The sequence below is a fragment of the Vipera berus genome (assembly GCF_964194415.1).
Source record: "Vipera berus genome assembly, chromosome: 3".
NCBI lineage: Eukaryota > Metazoa > Chordata > Lepidosauria > Squamata > Viperidae > Vipera > Vipera berus.
In genome coordinates this window covers 128,818,875-128,837,089 of record NC_138204.1, presented here as the reverse complement: position 1 = coordinate 128,837,089, position 18,215 = coordinate 128,818,875, and the positions used below count along the sequence as shown (strand labels likewise).

Below are 18,215 nucleotides of genomic sequence, written 5' to 3'. Positions count from 1 at the left end.
ACTCTGAACCTGGTCTCCCGTACATTCTGGTGGCCCCGAGTCCGACACGATGTCCAGTCTTATGTCACCTCCTGCGTCCCATGCAGGCAGGCCAAGTCAGCGACAGGGGCCCCGCCTGGTTTACTGCAGCCTTTGCCAACGCCCAAGAGACCCTGGGGGGCTGTGTCCATGGACTTTCTGACGGATCTACCCCCATCCTCCGGCTTCACGACAGTGTTTGTGGTGGTGGACATGTTGACCAAGATGGCGCACTTCATCCCCTGTCGCGGCTTACCGTCAGCTCGCGCCACTAGTCGCATGTTCATCCAACAGGTGTTCCGGCTGCACGGCCTTCCCGATAGAGTCGTCTCCGATAGGGGGGCCCAGTTTACAGCCCGCTTCTGGCAGGAGTTGATGCGGGCGTTGGACATTAAGGTTTGCCTCTCGTCCGCGCATCATCCTCAGACCGACGGGGGTACCGAGAAGGTTATCGGCATCTTAGAGCAGTATCTGCGCTGCTATGTTAACCTGAAGCAGGACAATTGGGTGGACTATTTGGCCATAGCCGAGTTTGCCTTTAACAACTCGCAGCACACCTCCACGCAGATGACACCGTTCTTGGCCAACGTGGGTTATCACCCTCGGTTTTTCCCCCTTTCTCCCGTGGACTCACCGGAGCCGGCAGCGAACGAATTCATGGCGGAGTTACAGGCGATCCATCGGTTGGTGCGACGGCAGCTGGAGAAGGCCAAGGCCGACTACAAGAGGTTCGCCGATCGGTCGAGAAGGGATACGCCTCCACTATCGGTGGGGGATCGGGTCTGGCTGTCCACCAGGAACCTACCATCCACTCGGCCGGCAAGGAAGCTGGACCACCGTTACCTTGGACCGTTCCCAGTCGAGGCCGTCATCAACCCGGTCGCCTATCGTTTAACTCTGCCACGTTCCCTGCGCGTGCACCCCGTCTTCCATCGGTCCTTGTTGGTCCCCGAACAACCGGCCTGTCCACTTCGCCAAGCGGAACCTCCCCCATCAGGAACTCGTGATGGAGGCAGCACCCCCGAGTACGAGGTCGCCAGCATCAGGGATTCCCGCTGGCTGAAAGGTCGCTTCCAGTACCTGATCGAGTGGAAAGGGTACGGGCCGGAGGACTTCACATGGGAAGACGCGACCGCCGTTCATGCCCCTGCGTTGGTGACTGCTTTTCACGAACAGTTCCCATCCCGACCGCATCCGGATCGGCAGACCCGGGGGAAGGGCCCTGCGGTGCGGGATAGTGTTGTGACTCAGGGCCAGCCTGTGGGTCCGACAGCCGGGTCCGATGTATCGGAGGACTCAGATGTGGGGGAGGAGGGAAACGAACCGGCTGATGATGATTTGGAGGCTTTGCAGAGTCCTCAGCCGGGGACCTCTTCTCAGCTGTGTGAGCCCGAGAGTGCGGAGGATGATGACCCACAGCTGGCCCTGTTCAAGGACGCCCGACGCAGGAGGCAGACGAGCAGGGACAAACAAAGAAAGACTATGGGACTCCTCGGGAGGAGGCACAGGGAGACCACGCCCTGAGCTCTCTATAAAAGAAGTGTTTGGGGAGGGGCTGGTTGCTGAAAGCAACTTTTCCGCTTGAGAAGACAAGCTCTTGTGTTTTTGTTAACTGCGTAATTAAATCTTGGCAGAAGCCTTTTAGCCTTGGACGCTTTCCAGACTCTTCTTTTAATTAGGGGTTACGAGAAGAGGGCTGGTTCAGAACAGGTCCCTCTTCTTTGCGAGGTTTGACTTCCGGGTGCGGTACATACCAAGCGGGCACAACCAGAGAGCGGATGCTCTGTCCAGGAAGCCCGAGTACACCCGAGTGGAAGACAAGCTTCCGCCCAGGACAGTGATCCCCGTCGAGTCTTTTGCTGCGGTGCGGGAGCCGGTGGATATACGGGCTCGGATCCGGGAGGCGCAGCAGCAGGAGGCGTGGGTGGCTCAGCGGAAGGAAGAGGTGGGGCCAGATTCGCCTTGGTCGGTCACGGATGGACTCCTGTATTATCGTGACCGGCTCTATGTTCCAGGAGGGCCACTCAGGGGACTCGTCCTCAGCCAGTGTCATGATAACCCGGCTGCGGGGCATTTTGGCCTGTTCAAGACTCTGAACCTGGTCTCCCGTACCTTCTGGTGGCCCCGAGTCCGACACGATGTTCAGTCTTATGTCACCTCCTGCGTCCCATGCAGGCAGGCCAAGTCAGCGACAGGGGCCCCGCCTGGTTTACTGCAGCCTTTGCCAACGCCCAAGAGACCCTGGGGGGCTGTGTCCATGGACTTTCTGACGGATCTACCCCCATCCTCCGGCTTCACGACAGTGTTTGTGGTGGTGGACATGTTGACCAAGATGGCGCACTTCATCCCCTGTCGCGGCTTACCGTCAGCTCGCGCCACTAGTCGCATGTTCATCCAACAGGTGTTCCGGCTGCACGGCCTTCCTGATAGGGTCGTCTCCGATAGGGGGGCCCAGTTTACAGCCCGCTTCTGGCAGGAGTTGATGCGGGCGTTGGACATTAAGGTTTGCCTCTCGTCCGCGCATCATCCTCAGACCGACGGGGGTACCGAGAAGGTCATCAGCATCTTAGAGCAGTATCTGCGCTGCTACATTAACCTGCAGCAGGACAATTGGGTGGACTATTTGGCCATAGCCGAGTTTGCCTTTAACAACTCGCAGCACACCTCCACGCAGATGACACCGTTCTTGGCCAACGTGGGTTATCACCCCAGGTTTTTCCCCCTTTCTCCCGTGGACTCACCGGAGCCGGCAGCGAACGAATTCATGGCGGAATTACAGGCGATCCATCGGTTGGTGCGACGGCAGCTGGAGAAGGCCAAGGCCGACTACAAGAGGTTCGCCGATCGGTCGAGAAGGGATACGCCTCCATTATCGGTGGGGGATCGGGTCTGGCTGTCCACCAGGAACCTACCATCCACTCGGCCGGCGAGGAAGCTGGACCACCGTTACCTTGGACCGTTCCCAGTCGAGGCCGTCATCAACCCGGTCGCCTATCGTTTAACTCTGCCACGTTCCCTGCGCGTGCACCCCGTCTTCCATCGGTCCTTGTTGGTCCCCGAACAACCGGCTTGTCCACTTCACCAAGCGGAACCTCCCCCATCAGGACCTCGTGATGGCGACAGCACCCCCGAGTACGAGGTCGCCAGCATCAGGGATTCCCGCTGGCTGAAAGGTCGCTTCCAGTACCTGATCGAGTGGAAAGGGTACGGGCCGGAGGACTTCACATGGGAAGACGCGACCGCCGTTCATGCCCCTGCGTTGGTGACTGCTTTTCACGAACAGTTCCCATCCCGACCGCATCCGGATCGGCAGACCCGGGGGAAGGGCCCTGCGGTGCGGGATAGTGTTGTGACTCAGGGCCAGCCTGTGGGTCCGACAGCCGGCTCCGATGTATCGGATGACTCAGATGAGGGGGAGGAGGGAGACGAACCGGCTGATGATGGTTTGGAGGCTTTGCAGAGCCCTCAGCCGGGGACCTCTTCTCAGCTGCGTGAGCCCGATAGTGCGGAGGATGATGACCCACAGCTGGCCCTGTTCAAGGACGCCCGACGCAGGAGGCAGTCGAGCAGGAACAAACAAAGAAAGGCTGTGGGACTCCTCGGGAGGAGGCTCAGGGAGACCACGCCCTGAGCTCTCAATAAAAGGAGTGTTTGGGGAGGGGCTGGTTGCTGAAAGCAACTCTTCCGCTTGAGGAGACAAGCTCTAGTGTTTTTGTTAATTGAGTAATAAATCCTGGCAGACGCCTTTTAGCCTTGGACGCTCTCCAGTCTCTTCTTTCTGAATAGGGGTTTGCCTTACTACAAGGCCAAAAGAGGGCTGGTTCAGAACACTTCAATTTTTGGGCGCTCAGCCTTTCTTATGGTCCAACTTTCACAGCTATACATTGCAACTGGAAAGACCATAGCCTTGACTATACGCACTTTTGTTGGCAGGGTGATGTCTCTGCTTTTTAGTGTGCTGTCTAGATTTGCCATAGCTTTCCTTCCAGGAGCAAGCATCTTTTAATTTCTTGGCTACAGTCCCCGTCTGCAGTGATCTTGGAGCCCAGGAAAATAAAATCTGTCACTACCTCCATTTCTTCCCCATCTATTGCCGGAGGAGCCACGGCTTGAAACGCCCCAGTTTTGGGGCAGATAGAGCTATGGCTCCAAATGGCCGGATTAACCGGAGAAACCGCGGCATGGGTGAATGCTGTTGGAGGAGCTGGATAATTCCATCGATTCCTCGCTTGCTCCTTGCTCCTAGCTGCTACCTGCTGCTATCTACCCACCGCTGGTTTAAAGCAGCCATTGGAGACTATCGAGGGAAAGATCAGGACGGTGTTGATCTCCTATGTTGATTAAGACTTGCTGCCTTAAGAGATCTGAGGCAGCTTTCAATCATGGCCTGGAGTTACGGTTTCCAAGTTGAGCTGGGCTTGCCTATCGCCCATATGGAGATGGACTCTTGTATGCTATCTCTCCCATCCCCCATAGACTCAGGAGGACCCGGGGTGAAGAGTCGCTGTGAGAGGGCGGCTCAGTTTCTTTTCATCTACAACCTCTCCGGATGTGAGAGATCCGTGAGGGGTATGTTCTCTCTCCCTGGATGGGGTTTCCATCTACCTCCCAGATCAGCCTCGAGGTCGGGGTGAGAGATCGACTGCTGACTGTTTCTGGGGTATCCAGCACAAGTGAGAGTGGTGCTGGACTGGCGGTTTTTAGACTCATATACTCCTCCTGATATGACATCATCTTTCAACATCTGACTGCCACTTCCCGAACTCACATGGCCACTTATGGCACGCTTACGTTATTCTGACACGGACTTACTCGCGCTCAGGGGTGCCCCCCCTTCCTGGGTGCGACCCGCCTTCATTTCAACCTATCCTCTTGATGACGGGCCCAATTACTGGGACCCTGAGAGATGGTTGGGCAAGGGCAAGGACAGGAGCCACCACCACAAATTTAATAAGAGGCCCCTGGTGCATTTTTTATCTCGATTTTTTATGGGGTTAGGGAGAGGGGAGGGTTCTAAAAAGGTTCGGTTGGAGACTGGGGGGGTTCCACAAACCGTTTCTCAGACCAGGCCGGGGATTGCTCGCGCCGCGGTGGGGCTTGGGTTGGGGGCCTACGGGGCCCCGGAGCGGGGTGTGGGATTGCCTATTCCCACGACGGTAGGGAATGGCCGCAGGTGTATGAACAGAGGGCCGTATCAATACCCGGGAGTGCGTCCCCGCTGTCTTCAAGCGGTGATGCGCTCCGACCCTCTGATTTCGGCTCGTGGTACCGGGAGCAAGGATGAGCAGCCACCTGGGCTCAGGCGTGTGTATTTCAATGCCAGGTCCGTAATGAATAAGGCTCCTCTCATTCAGGAGTTGATTGAGGAGGAGCATGCGGACTTGGCTTGCATTACGGAGACCTGGTTGGGCCCAGAGGGCGGGGTCCCCCTGGTTGATCTTTGCCCATCAGGCTTCCGGGTGCTGCACCAGCCTCGGGCTCAGGGTAGGGGTGGTGGAGTGGCAGTAGTTGCAAGGGAGACCTTATGTCCGCGGGAGGCCACCATGGTCCAGATAGTCGGGTGTGAGTCCCTCCTCCTGAGATGTGGTCCCAGAGCTCAGTTGGGCTTGCTGCTGGTATATGTTTCACCTAGACACGTGGCAGCAGCCCTGCCTGAGCTTCTCGATATCCTCTCAGGGTTGGTGGTTGAGTTCCCCAAACTTATAGTTTTGGGTGACTTCAACCTACCATCCCTGGGGGGATCATCTGAGTTAGCTCGGGAGTTCATGGCTTCCATGACGGCCATGGACCTGAAGCAGGTTATTCTGGGCCCAACTCACGGGGGGGGGGGTCACACGCTCGACTTGGTTTTTCTATCCGGACGGTGGTTAGATGATCTTGGGGGGGGTTCTCCAATTATTTCACCCCTGTCATGGACCGATCATCATCTCCTGCGGATGGTCTTCCGTTTTGCCACTCCCTGTCGTGGGGTTGCTGAGCCAATAAGATGGTTCCGCCCTAGATGCCTTATGGACCCTCAGCGGTTCCAAACGGCGCTTGGGCCCCCACCTGCCTCCTTTGCTCACAGCTCGGTCGATGCCCTAGTGGAAGCCTGGGAAAGGGCAGCCACGGAGGCACTCGACCAAGTTGTACCCATGCGGCCCTTGACCCGACGCAGATCTCAACGGGCCCCATGGTTCTCCATGGAGCTCCGCGAGATGAAGCGTCGGAGACGGGGCCTAGAGAGCTGTTGGCCGTCCAGCCGATCCGAATCCGACCGGTTACGACTAAGGTCGTTTACGAGAACTTATCTCGCAGCGTTGAGGGTGGCTAGGTCTAACCACTTTGCCACCCTCATCGCATCCGCAGATAATCGCCCGGCCACCCTGTTTAGGGTAACTCGCTCCCTTCTTAATCAGGAGGTGAGGGAGGAGCCCTTGCAGGGTCGAGCCGAGGAGTTTAGTCGATTTCTGTCGGACAAAATAGCTCGGATCCGGACCGGTTTGGACTCCGACTGGGCAGAGTCTGACGAAGAGGATACGGGCGGCCTTGTCAATTTAATCTGGGAAGAGTTCGATCCTGTGACTCCTGAAGAAGTGGACAAGATCATGGGGAAGCTGAGCTCCACCACGTGTTTGTTGGACCCGTGCCCCTCCTGGCTGACTTATGCAGCCCGGGATGGGACACGAGGCTGGCTCCAGGCAGTGATTACGGCCTCTCTGAGTCAGGGTAGCTTTCCCGCCGCCTTGATGGAGGCGGTGGTGAGACCCCTCCTCAAGAAGCCTGCCTTGGACCCAGCAATTTTAAACAACTATCGTCCGGTCTCCAACCTTCGCTTTTTGGCGAAGGTTGTTGAGAGCGTGGTGGTGCAGCAGCTCCCTTTGTTCTTGGATGAAGCTGATTACCTAGACCCGTACCAATCGGGTTTCAGGCCCGGGTACAGCACGGAGACGGCATTGGTCGCGCTGGTGAATGATCTCTGGCGGGCTCAGTACAGAGGTTGCTCCTCTGTCCTAGTCCTTTTAGACCTCTCAGCGGCTTTTGATACCATCGACCATGGTATCCTGCTGCGACGTCTCAGAGGGTTAGGAGTGGGAGGCACAGTTCTCCAGTGGTTCTCCTCTTACCTTCTGGGACGTTCGCAGTCGGTGTTGGCAGGGGGGCAGAGATCGACCTTGAGACCTCTCATTTGTGGAGTCCCTCAGGGATCGGTTCTCTCGCCTCTCCTGTTCAACATCTATATGAAGCCGCTGGGTGAGATCATTCGTGGTTTTGGAGTTGGGTATCACCAATATGCTGATGATACCCAACTTTTTATTTCTACCCCAAACCACCCCAGCGATGCCCTCGACGTGATGTCCCGTTGCCTGGAGGCGGTCCGGGTCTGGATGGGGAGGAACAGGCTTCGAGTCAACCCTGACAAGACTGAGTGGCTGTTCGTGCCGGCATCCCGGGAAATTCCGATCATTCCATCATTGGCCATGGGGGGTGAGCTATTACCCCCCGTAGATAGGGCTCGCAACTTGGGGGTCCTTCTAGATTCACAGCTCTCTTTGGAAGAGCATATTGGAGCTGTGACTAGGGGGGCCTTTGCCCAGGTTCGCCTGGTGCGCCAGTTGCGGCCCTATCTAGACCGGGATGCCTTGCGTACAGTCACTCATGCGCTCGTGACCTCTCGTCTGGACTACTGTAATGCTCTCTACATGGGGCTGCCCTTGAGGTCCACCCGGAGACTTCAACTGGTGCAAAATGCAGCCGCGCGAGTTGTCTTGGGGGTTTCCCGATACTCCCATGTTACACCTTTGCTCCGCGAGCTGCATTGGCTACCGGTTGCTCTCCGGGTGAGGTTCAAGGTCCTAGTGATGACTTACAAAGCCGTTCATGGCATGGGTCCGGACTACCTACGGCAACACCTGCGGCCGGCGTCAACTTCCCTCCGTCCAGTGCGCTCCCACAGAGAGGGCCTCCTCAGGGTGCCGCCGATCAAAGAATGCCGATTGGTGACCCCCAGGGGGAGAGCGTTCTCTGTGGGCGCGCCAGACCTTTGGAACCGCTTACCGGTTGAGCTCCGGATGGCCCCCGACCTTCGCTCCTTCCGGCGCGATCTTAAAACCTTATTTTTCGAACAAGCTGGCCTGGTCTGATGGGATGGGGTTGGGTTTTTATAAATAGCTCTAATTTTAAGATGTATTAATTATTATGGGCATAATGGTTTAATCGCTTTTAATTTTTGTATTCGGTTTTTTTCACTATGTATTGCCCTGTTCACCGCCCTGAGTCCCTCGGGAGAAGGGCGGTATACAAATTAAATTATTAAATTATTAAATTATTATTTGCCAGGAATTGAGAGGGCCGGATGCCATGATCTTGGTTTTCTTAATGTTTAGTTTCAACCCAAGTTTTGCACTCTCCTTCTTCACTCGCAACAAGAGGCTCTTTAGTTCCTCTTCACTTTCTGCCATTAGAATGGTATCATCTTAATAATAATAATTAATAATAATAATAATAATAATAATAATAATAATAATAATAATAATAATAATAAGTTGAAAGGGACCTTGGAGGTCATCTAGTCCAACCCCCTGCTCAGGCAGGAAACCCTACACCATTTCAGGCAAATGGCTGTCCAGTCTCTTCTTAAAAACTTCCAGTGTTGGAGCATTCACCACCTCTGGAGGCAGGTTTTTCCACTGGTTAATTGTTCTAACTGTCAGGAAGTTTCTCCTTAGTTCTAGGTTGCTTCTCTCCTTGACTAGTTTCCATCCATTGCTTCTTGTCCTGCTTTCAGGTGCTTTGGAGAATAGAATATCTTAGGTTGTTGATATTTCTCCCGGCAATCTTAATTCCTACTTTTGATTCATCTAGTCCTGCCTTTCTCATGATGTGCTCTGCATATAGGTTAAACAGGCAGGGTGACAGTATTGGAATGTAAACTGATGTTTTCCAATCCTGTAGCCACTGTTGAGTTTTCCAAATTTGCTGGCAAATTGAGTGTAGCACTTTTACTGCATCGTCTTTTAAGATTTTGAATAGCTCAGCCTGAATACTGTCACCTCCACTAGCTTTGTTGTTGCTCAGCTTTCCTAAGGCCCACTTCACTTCACATTCTAGGATGTCTGGCTCAAGGTCAGCGACCACCTCATTGTGTTTATCAGGGACGTCAATCTCGTTCTTGTATAGTTCTTCTGTGTAATTTTGCCACCTCTTCTTAATCTCTTCTGCCTCTGTTAGGTCCCTGCCATTTTGGTCCTTTATCATGCCCATTTTTGCATGAAACGTTCCCTTCATCTCTCCAGTTTTCTTGAAGAGATCTCTAGTCCTCCCTATTCTATTGTTTTCTTCTATTTCTTTGCACTGTTCATTTAAGAAGGCATTATTATCTCTTCTAGCTATTCTCTGGAATTCTATATTCAGTTGGGTGTATCTTTCTTTTTCTCCTTTGCCTTTCGCTTCCCTCCTTTCCTCAGCTATTTGCAAAGCTTCCTCAGACAGCCATTTTGCTTTCTTGCATTTCTTTTTCTTTGGGATGGTTTTAGTTGCTACTTCTTGTACAGTGTTGCAAACTTCTGTCCATAGTTCTTCAGGCACTCTGTCTATGAGATCTAATTCCTTAAATCTATTTGTCACCTCTACTGTATATTCATCAGGGATATGATTTAGTTCATATCTGAGTGATCTAGTGCTTTTCCCTACTTTCGTCAGTTTAAGCCTAAACTTTGCAATGAGAAGCTTATGGTCTGAGCCACAGTAAGCTCATGGTCTTCTTTTTACTGACTGTATAGAGCTTCTCCATCTTTGGCTGCCAAGCACATAATCAATCTGATTTCTGTGTTGACCGTCTGGTGATGTCCATGTGTAGAGCCATCGCTTGGGTTGTTGGAAAAGAGTGTTTGCTATGACCATCGTATTCTCTTGACAAAATTCTATCAGCCTGTCCCCTGCTTCATTTTGTACTCCAAGGCCAAACTTGCCTGTTATTCCGGTTATCTTTTGGCTTCCTACTTTAGCATTCCAATCCCCCATGATGATAAGCACATCATTTTTTGGTGTTAGTTCTATAAGGTGCTGTAGGGCTTCATAGAACTGGTCAATTTCATCCTCTTCAGCACCGGTGGTTGGGGGATTGACTTGGACTACTGTGATACTGAACGGTTTGCCTTGGATTCGAACTGAGATCATTCTGTCATTTTGGGGATTGTATCCCAGTATTGCTTTTCCTACTCTTTTACTGACTATGAAGGCTACTCCATTTCTTCTGAGGGATTCTTGCCCGCAGTGGTATACCTGATGGTCATCTGAATTAAATTCACCCATTCCTGTCCATTTTAGTTTGCTGATTCCTAAGATGTCAATGTTTAGTCTTGTCATCTCTTGTTTGACTACGTCCAGCTTTCCTTGAATCATGGATCTTACATTCCAGGTTCCTATGGAGAAAAAATCTTTACAGCATTGGACTTTCCTTTCACCACCAGATACATCCACAGCTGAGTGTCCTTTCAGCTTTGGCCCAGTCACTTCATTCTTTCTGGCGCTACTAGTACTAGCCCTCTGCTCTTTCCCAGTAGCATATTGGACACCTTCCGACATGAGGGGCTCATCTTCCAGCGTCATATCTTTTTTCCTTTTGGTACTGTCCATGGGGTTTTCTTGGCAAAGATACTGGAGTGGGTTGCCATTTCCTTCTCCAGTGGATCACATTTTGTCAGAACTCTCTGATATGACCTGTCCATCTTGTGTGGCCCTGCACAGCATAGCTCATAGCTTCATTGAATTACGCAAGGCCCTTCACCATGACAAGGCAGTAATTCATGAAGGGGTCTCGATTGTATACACAGTTCAAAGACCAATAAAAGAGAATATTTAAGTAGCTCAGGGTTGAAATGAGGGGTCCTTGGTGCTCTCTGATCTTGGTTGTTTTCTTGCAGTTGCTTCATTACCCAAACTAGGTAACATCATCAGTGATAGTGAGGAATGAGTTTAATTCTCAATTTATATTTTAGTGCCCTGTGGGTGTTGGTGGAGATAGTCTTAGAGATTCTTTGTTGGGCTGTTGGCTTGTTTGGCAGTTCCTTGATTGGCTATTGCTTACTTGATTGTTGTTCTGATGTTCATCTTGGAGTTAATTTTTATATGTATAAGTTTTTTATTGATTTTTAAATACAGTTCAAAAGTACTTATTCAACAGACCTTTTGTCTGAGTTTATCATTCACTAATACAAATTAAGTTCCTAATGCCTTGTTCGTTTCTCCAGCCATTGATAAAATAAGTCCCAAGTTTGAAAATATTCTGTCTCTTCTTTTTCTTTCAACCTCAGAGTAAATATGTCCATTTCCGCACAATCAAATATATTTTTAATTATATCTTCCTCTGGTGGTATTTCTTCATTTTTCCAATATTGTACAAAGTATGATTCTTGCCACTGTTGTCACATGTAAAATTAACTATATACTTTGTTTGTCAAGCTTTTCTGGCATTATACCTAATAAAAAAAGTTCAGGTTTAAAATCTACATGTTTTCCCAACATCCTTTCTAGCCAGGTATGTATTTTTGTCCAATATCTCTTTGCTTTAACACATGTCTACCATACATGATAATAAGTACCTGATTTGTGATTACATTTCCAACATCTTTCTGACATATTTTTAAACATTTTTGCTAATCTTGCTGGTGGCAAGTACCATCTATAAAACATTTTATATGTTTTCTTTCTAAGAGATTGACATTGTCAACTTATAATTTCTTTCCCACAAGCTTTACCATTTCTCTAAATCTATATTGTATCCAAAATTCTTTGCCCGTATTATCATTGTTTATGTTATTTGTCCATTTTCCATCTTCCATTTTATTTTTCCCCATGTTAGTAGTAATGCATTTCTAATATAGTGGTTTTGAAAATATTTATGAATTTTATTTTTCCCATGCCATAAAAAAGTATTGCAACCGAGTTGTAAGTCATGTCTCTCCAAATACAACAATCTTTTATTCCTAAAAATTATCCATTCTTTTACCCATGTTAATACTGATGCTTGATAATATAAAACCCACTCTGGCAAGCCAAAACCTCCATTTCCCTTAGCTTCTTGTAACATTTTCCATTTAATTTTAGCTTTCTTTCCTTGCTAAATAAATTTTAAAATTAGGGAATTTAAATCTTCAAAGAATTTTTTCCCCAGTTTTGTAGGCATTGTTTGAAATAAAAACAGTATTTTTGAAATGTATTTATTTTCACTGTAGCAATTCTTCCTAACATCAACAGTTGCAGATTTTTCCATTTTTCCAAGTCAAGTTTTATTTGGTTCAGTAATTTTATATAGTTATCTTCTTTTATCATTGAACATCTTGCTTTCAAATATATTCCCAAGAATTTAACTTCTTTAACTATTTGTAATTCTATTTTTTCTGACATTTTTTTAATCTGTTAGATTTTTTAACTATTACTTTGGTTTTATTTCTGTTTATCTTCAGTACTGCTATCTCTCCAGACTGTTCTATCTTTTCCAATAATTTAGGAATCATGTCTAAAGGTTCCTGTAGGATAAAAACCAAATCATCTGCAAATGCTTGAAATTTATAAGTTTCACCTTTTATTTTCAGTCCTTTAATTTCTGGATCTTGTCTAATATTTCTATTTAAAATTTCCAAAGTTAAAATAAATAACAGTGGGGATAGTGAACATCCTTGTCTTGTGCCTTTTCTTATGTTGAAATTCTCTGTATAGTCTCCATTTACAATAACTTTTGCTGTTTGTTTATGATATATTGTCTTAGTCATGTCTATAAAATTTTATCCAAAGTCCATTGTTTTTAGTTGTTGAATCATAAATTGCCAGGAAACATTATCAAATGCTTTTTGGGTGTCTAAAAATACTAGTGCCAGTAGATTCATTTCATAATATTCCAATATGTCCATTATAACTCTTATTTTTTATTTGTCTCTTTGGTAGAAATCCATTTTGATCTGGATGTCTAAATTCAGTCAGAAATCTTTTCAGTCTCTCAGCTATTATTGAAGTAAAGATTTTATAGTCCACATTTAATATTGATATCGGTCTGTAATTTTTTATCTGTGTCAAATCTGAGTCCTCTTTTGGTATCATGTGTTTGGGAGTTTAGCCTCCAATAAAAGTTCATTACACAGATCTTTCAATGGTGCACTTAGTGTATATTGTAGACCAGGCCTCTCCAACCTTTTTTTTTGGCGGCCTGGAGGGAAAGGGAGGGGCAAGCACTTTACATGCACATGCACAAATGTGAATGTAGCCACACATGTGCACACACGTACAAACAGGCTGAGAGTATGCGCATCATGCAAATGGGGCTCCGAGCATGTGCGCAAGGCTCTCAGCGATGGCAGCACCTGAGTGAGGCTTGTGGCACTACTGCCTCCAGACATGTGGTGATGCTATCCCCAGCGCAAGGCTCGTGCTGCTGTCTGCAGCAGTGCTGCCCCCAGTATGAGGCTCATGCCACCGCCACTGCACAAAGCTTGCACCGTAGCCTGCAGCAATGCCGCCTCTGGCACAAGGATTGCACGGCTGCCCCTGGCGTGAGGATCGCACTTCCACCCCCGCATGAGGCTCACACTATGGCCCTCCTGCCGCACAATACTAGCAGCACTGCCGCTGCCCACACAATACTTGCGGCAAGGTGGCATGAGGGGGGGTGAGCATGCACACACGTGCTTGCACTCCCCAGCTACTCATGCGGCCCAGAAGCCAAGGGGGCCCGGTAGTGGGCTGCAGCCCATAGGTTTGGGACCTCTGTTGTAGACATTTGTACAACTCTGCCAGGAGCCCATCAGGTCCTTGTGTTTTTCCATTTTTTTGTCGTCTTATTGCCTCTTATCAGTTCCTTCATTGTTATTTTCTCATTTAACATGGTTTTAAAGTTTTCTGGAATTTTTGGTAAATTATTTTTTCCATATATTGAATTGTTTTCTCCCATGAAGTTTCTTCCATATCATATAGTTTCTCATAATATTCTTTAATTATCTTTTTATTGCTTCATTTTTAAATTGTGAACAGCCTTTTTCATCTGCTAAGTTGTTTATCAATTTTTTCTTCTTTTAAGTTTATAAGCTAGCCATCTTCCTGATTTATTTGCATTTTCAAAACACTTTGTTTTGCTCTTTTAATTTGCTGTGCCAATTTTTCTGATTCTATTAAATTTTATGTTTTATTATTTCCATTTGTCTTCAGTATTTTCTTTTGTGGTTTTATTTGAAGTTCTAATTCTAATTTTTTAAATTCTTCCCTTAACAGTACATATTGTTGCCTTTTTTTCTTTGTTTCCCCCCCCCCCCGCCATGTATGTTATAGCTACACCTCTAAAGTATGCTTTGGCTGTATCCCGTACATTTTGTAATGTTGTATCTTTTTTTTATTTTCTTTGAAATAAAGCTCCATTTCTTTTGTTGCTAATTCTATAATTTTTTTCTCTTTTAGTGTAGATTAGTTCAAGGTCCAGCTTAATTTTTTCTGTATTCCTTTCCATGTCATTTTTAAAGGGTTATGGTCTGCCCAAGTGCCTAATTCTTTCTCAATCTCCTGCATACTATTTCTTAATTCAGGTGTCATCCAAATCATGTCGATTCTGGACCAAGATTTATGACTGTTTGAATAAAATATATATTGTAGTTTTTCTGGATTTATTTTTCTCCAAGTATCTTGTACACCAATTTCCTCTGTCATGTTAAAGAAAGTCGTACATAATCTTTTTCTTCCTTATTTTACTGTTTTGCTACTTTTATAACATAATGTCCCATTTACTATTGCATTAAAATCCCCTACTAGACAAATGTTTTGATATTCCATTTCTGCTATTTTTTCTATGAAGATTTTGATAAAATTCTTCTTGTTTATTGTTTGGTGCATATATTGCTACCAAAAGTATCTGTTTTTGATTTAAAAATATTTCTACCATCACAATTCTTCCTTCTTCATCTGAGTAAATCATTTTAGAATCTATTGTCTCTTTAACATATACAGCTACTCCTCTTTTGTTGTTGTTGTTGTGCTGATGCATGGTAGTTTCCCAATTTTTGGGTATTCCAAAAGTTTATAATATTGTTTTTTTGTTTGTCTCTTGCAATTTTTAAAGATTCTTTTCTTTTTTGATGGAGAATCCAATCCATTTATATTCACTGAAAAAAATCCGTTTTCCTTCTCCATTTTATTTACTTATATTTAAGTCTTGTTGATCTCGTAGTCCTCTGCTGTCTTGCTATTCCCTCACCCTCTTGATCTGGCTTGTCATTTTCTTATTCTACTTGTGTAGCTATTTCCTCTGTTGTTTGTTTTGTCTGTTTCTGGCCTTTTCTATCCTGTTCTTGGTGTTGTACTCTTTCATCCAGAAATGCTCTGTTTCTTTTGTTCCAAAGATGGAACAAAACAAAACGTTTACACCATTTACAATTAACTTTGTAGGCAGAAAATGATATTGTTTTTGGGTGTCCCTTATTCTCTTAAGGATCTGCCTCAACACCACACTTTCTTTATTTTTGTATTGTAATGGCTCACCCCTAACTTCTCAGTAGCTCATCTCTAATTGTTTTCATCACAAATCTTACATGAACCTCTCTAGGCAGTTTGTTTCTTTGTGTAGCTTGAATTCATTCTAAATATTTCATCCATCTCCTGTTGTATCTGCCCTCTGTCTATTTTTAGAGCCTCCACCAGTAGATTAATAATCACTTCTATGTACTATATCTTCCTCCTTATTTTCAGGTATATTCTGGAATCTTAGGTAGTGTACAGCTTTCTCCATTTCCAAGGCTGCAATTGCTCCTTCTAAGCTTTGATTTGCTTGTCCTAGTCTTTCATTTTCTTCCATTATTGCCTCCATTTTTTATCAGTTTCTTCTGATTTATCTTCCATTTTCTGAATTCTTTGTTCATTTTTAGGAATCATTTGTAGATGGGCATCAAATTGTGTCTTTATATCAAGCGTTTGCTTATTTAGCTTATCTAAGTTGCTTTTTATTCTCTTCATGAGTTTTCTGCGTTGTTTCTTGAATTGACTGTAGTGTGACTTGCATCTCTTTTTGAATGCTATTTGTCTTTTCTCGTTGTAACATTGTTTCCGTAGATCCCTGACTTGCTGGACTAGATGTTCCAGAAGAGGGTGCAGAAGAAGTATTTTTCGTGATTTTAGTGAGATTTGGTGCACTCATTTTTCAATTAAACAGGTTTTGTAAATCTACAAACAGAAAAACAAAAAGAAAAAAAGCCAACTGTCTTAGGCTATAATCCAACCATGAAAAAAGCCAATTGCTTTAGGCTAATCCAAATGTTCCCATTAGTTCAAAAATATAAAAAGCCCTCTATTCCAAATAGTTTCTATTATAGTTATACCCAAGGTCAAAAGATATGATTGTAAAAAGTCTTTTCTAGTATAAAGTCACATAGAGTTCTTTTTGTTTACAACAGGTGTTAGTCCAAGGTCAGCAACTTCTCCAATACTTTTTGTATTGTTGTAGTATCTCCTCTCACTACTAGATTTGCTTATTAACTGTAATGTCTATATCCAGGTTTAAAAAAGTTTTTTTAAAAAAAATGCTCTCACAAAAGATAAATAAAAAAAATCCACATCATAAAGTTTAACAAAATTTTCTTTAAATTAGTCCCAGTTTCATTTTTGTATATTCTTTTATATTCCTTAATTTCGTTCCCCCATTTAAAAATTTTCACTGCTTTTAACTCCCTTCTTCCCAAGTCTTCCTGGGGTCTTTACTTTAGAAATTATCCGGTCTGTGGATTTATATTTCTAAGTCCACAGGGAAGAGAAATAAAAAATAGTCTCACCCAGATCTCAGCATGTTGTTGACAATCAGCTCTTCGGCAACATGCCACAGCATGCCTCAATTCTTCACTTCTTTCCCGGTTTTCTATGACTTGGGCTGCCTGTGCATTTACCAGCAGCCTTTCTCCCATCCATTTAAAGAGGTTCCTCAGTTCGTTTGGGCCAACCGCCATTCACTCCAAGCTCCCAAGGCTTCCCTTCCTCTTCATTGCCTCTCCAGGGCAACTTTCCAACCCACTGGGGTCTCCAGACAGAGCAAAATCTGAGTATTTTACCCATCTCGCCATGACACCAAGCTGGAAGTCTCTAATCTTGGAGTTAATTTATGCATATTTGGATACTGCTTACTGATGTGGAGGTCTTTTTTATCTTTTTTTTATCATACTATGTAGGACAAACAGGCAGAAGACTAGCAGAACACATCCATTAACACCAACCAGCAGTCAGAGGTTATGATGAAAACTCTTTAATTTCACAACATATGGACAGACTTAACCATGGTTTCAACTGGAAAAGTGTGACCATCTTACTCCAAGTGAAGTCCCAAAACATTAGAGAATTTCTAGAAGCCTGGCACTCTGACAAATTAGCCATCAATAAACTTACCGTATAGACATAAACAATATCTACATACTGGGCAAAAAAGATAATCAACAAGCTAAAAAGGGAACAAAAAGATGAAAACACCTCCCCATTAGCAGTCAAGCCTCAGATGAGCATAGATTGACACAAAGATTAACATTAGACCAACTGTCAAGAATACTCCTAATCAAGGAACAGCCAAACAAACAGTAAACAGCCCAATCAAAGAACCTTCAAGGCCACTCCCACCAATACTTGATAGGGTAAGCTACCAGAATATAAATTGAGAGCAAACCCCACACTTTACTAGCACTGATAATGTTATTAGTTTGGGTAATGAAATGTCTGCAAGAAAACAAGCTAAGAGAGCACCAAGGACCCCACAGTTCAAAGACTCAGTCATATTTTAAAAATACGTTCTTATTCCTGACTCTCGTTTTTTTTAATGTTGGTAGATTAACGTTTAGGATCCAGAGGAACAAAAAGTTGCTAAAATGGCGTTGTTTAAGCAGAAAAGGGTACAATTCTGCTCCAAGTAATATACGGAGATTTTCACAGGAAGTAATTCATAGTCCCAGCCATAACAATATTCCCATTCTGGAGCTTAGAAACCAAGGAAGGACAGAGCCATCACATGCAACTACCATGCCATTTTTATATCAGAAGTGTTCCCTTAAACAGCAGAAAAGTCAATTCCTTGCTGACTCAGAGGTCAGGAAGTGTTTATTTACTCCTGGGATGATTCAGGAGAGTGCAGAGAAAATAGTGTAACTTGAGTGGAATGACAGGCAGTTTCCAAGGGTACAATCTGGTGAGGAACATACTGTAGGCATATA

The 18,215-nt window shown here is 45.8% G+C and overlaps 2 protein-coding genes across 2 annotated transcripts in view; both read left to right on the top strand.

Annotated features, from left to right (window-relative positions):
- GABBR2 (gamma-aminobutyric acid type B receptor subunit 2) overlaps positions 1–18,215 on the top strand; it is a gene marked incomplete at its 5' end in the record, with an annotated part of 404,913 nt that overhangs the window by 165,629 nt on the left and 221,069 nt on the right. The gene's annotated exons all lie outside the window — the stretch shown is intronic.
- The window catches only part of LOC308665912 (uncharacterized protein), a 68,203-nt gene continuing 50,516 nt past the window's right edge, over positions 529–18,215 (top strand). Inside the window, exon 1 of the mRNA XM_081324280.1 lies at positions 529–1,728. Within this exon, the coding sequence (XP_081180406.1) occupies positions 586–1,542 (957 nt within the window). The 5' untranslated portion in view covers positions 529–585 and the 3' untranslated portion in view covers positions 1,543–1,728. The remainder of the gene's footprint in view (positions 1,729–18,215) is intronic.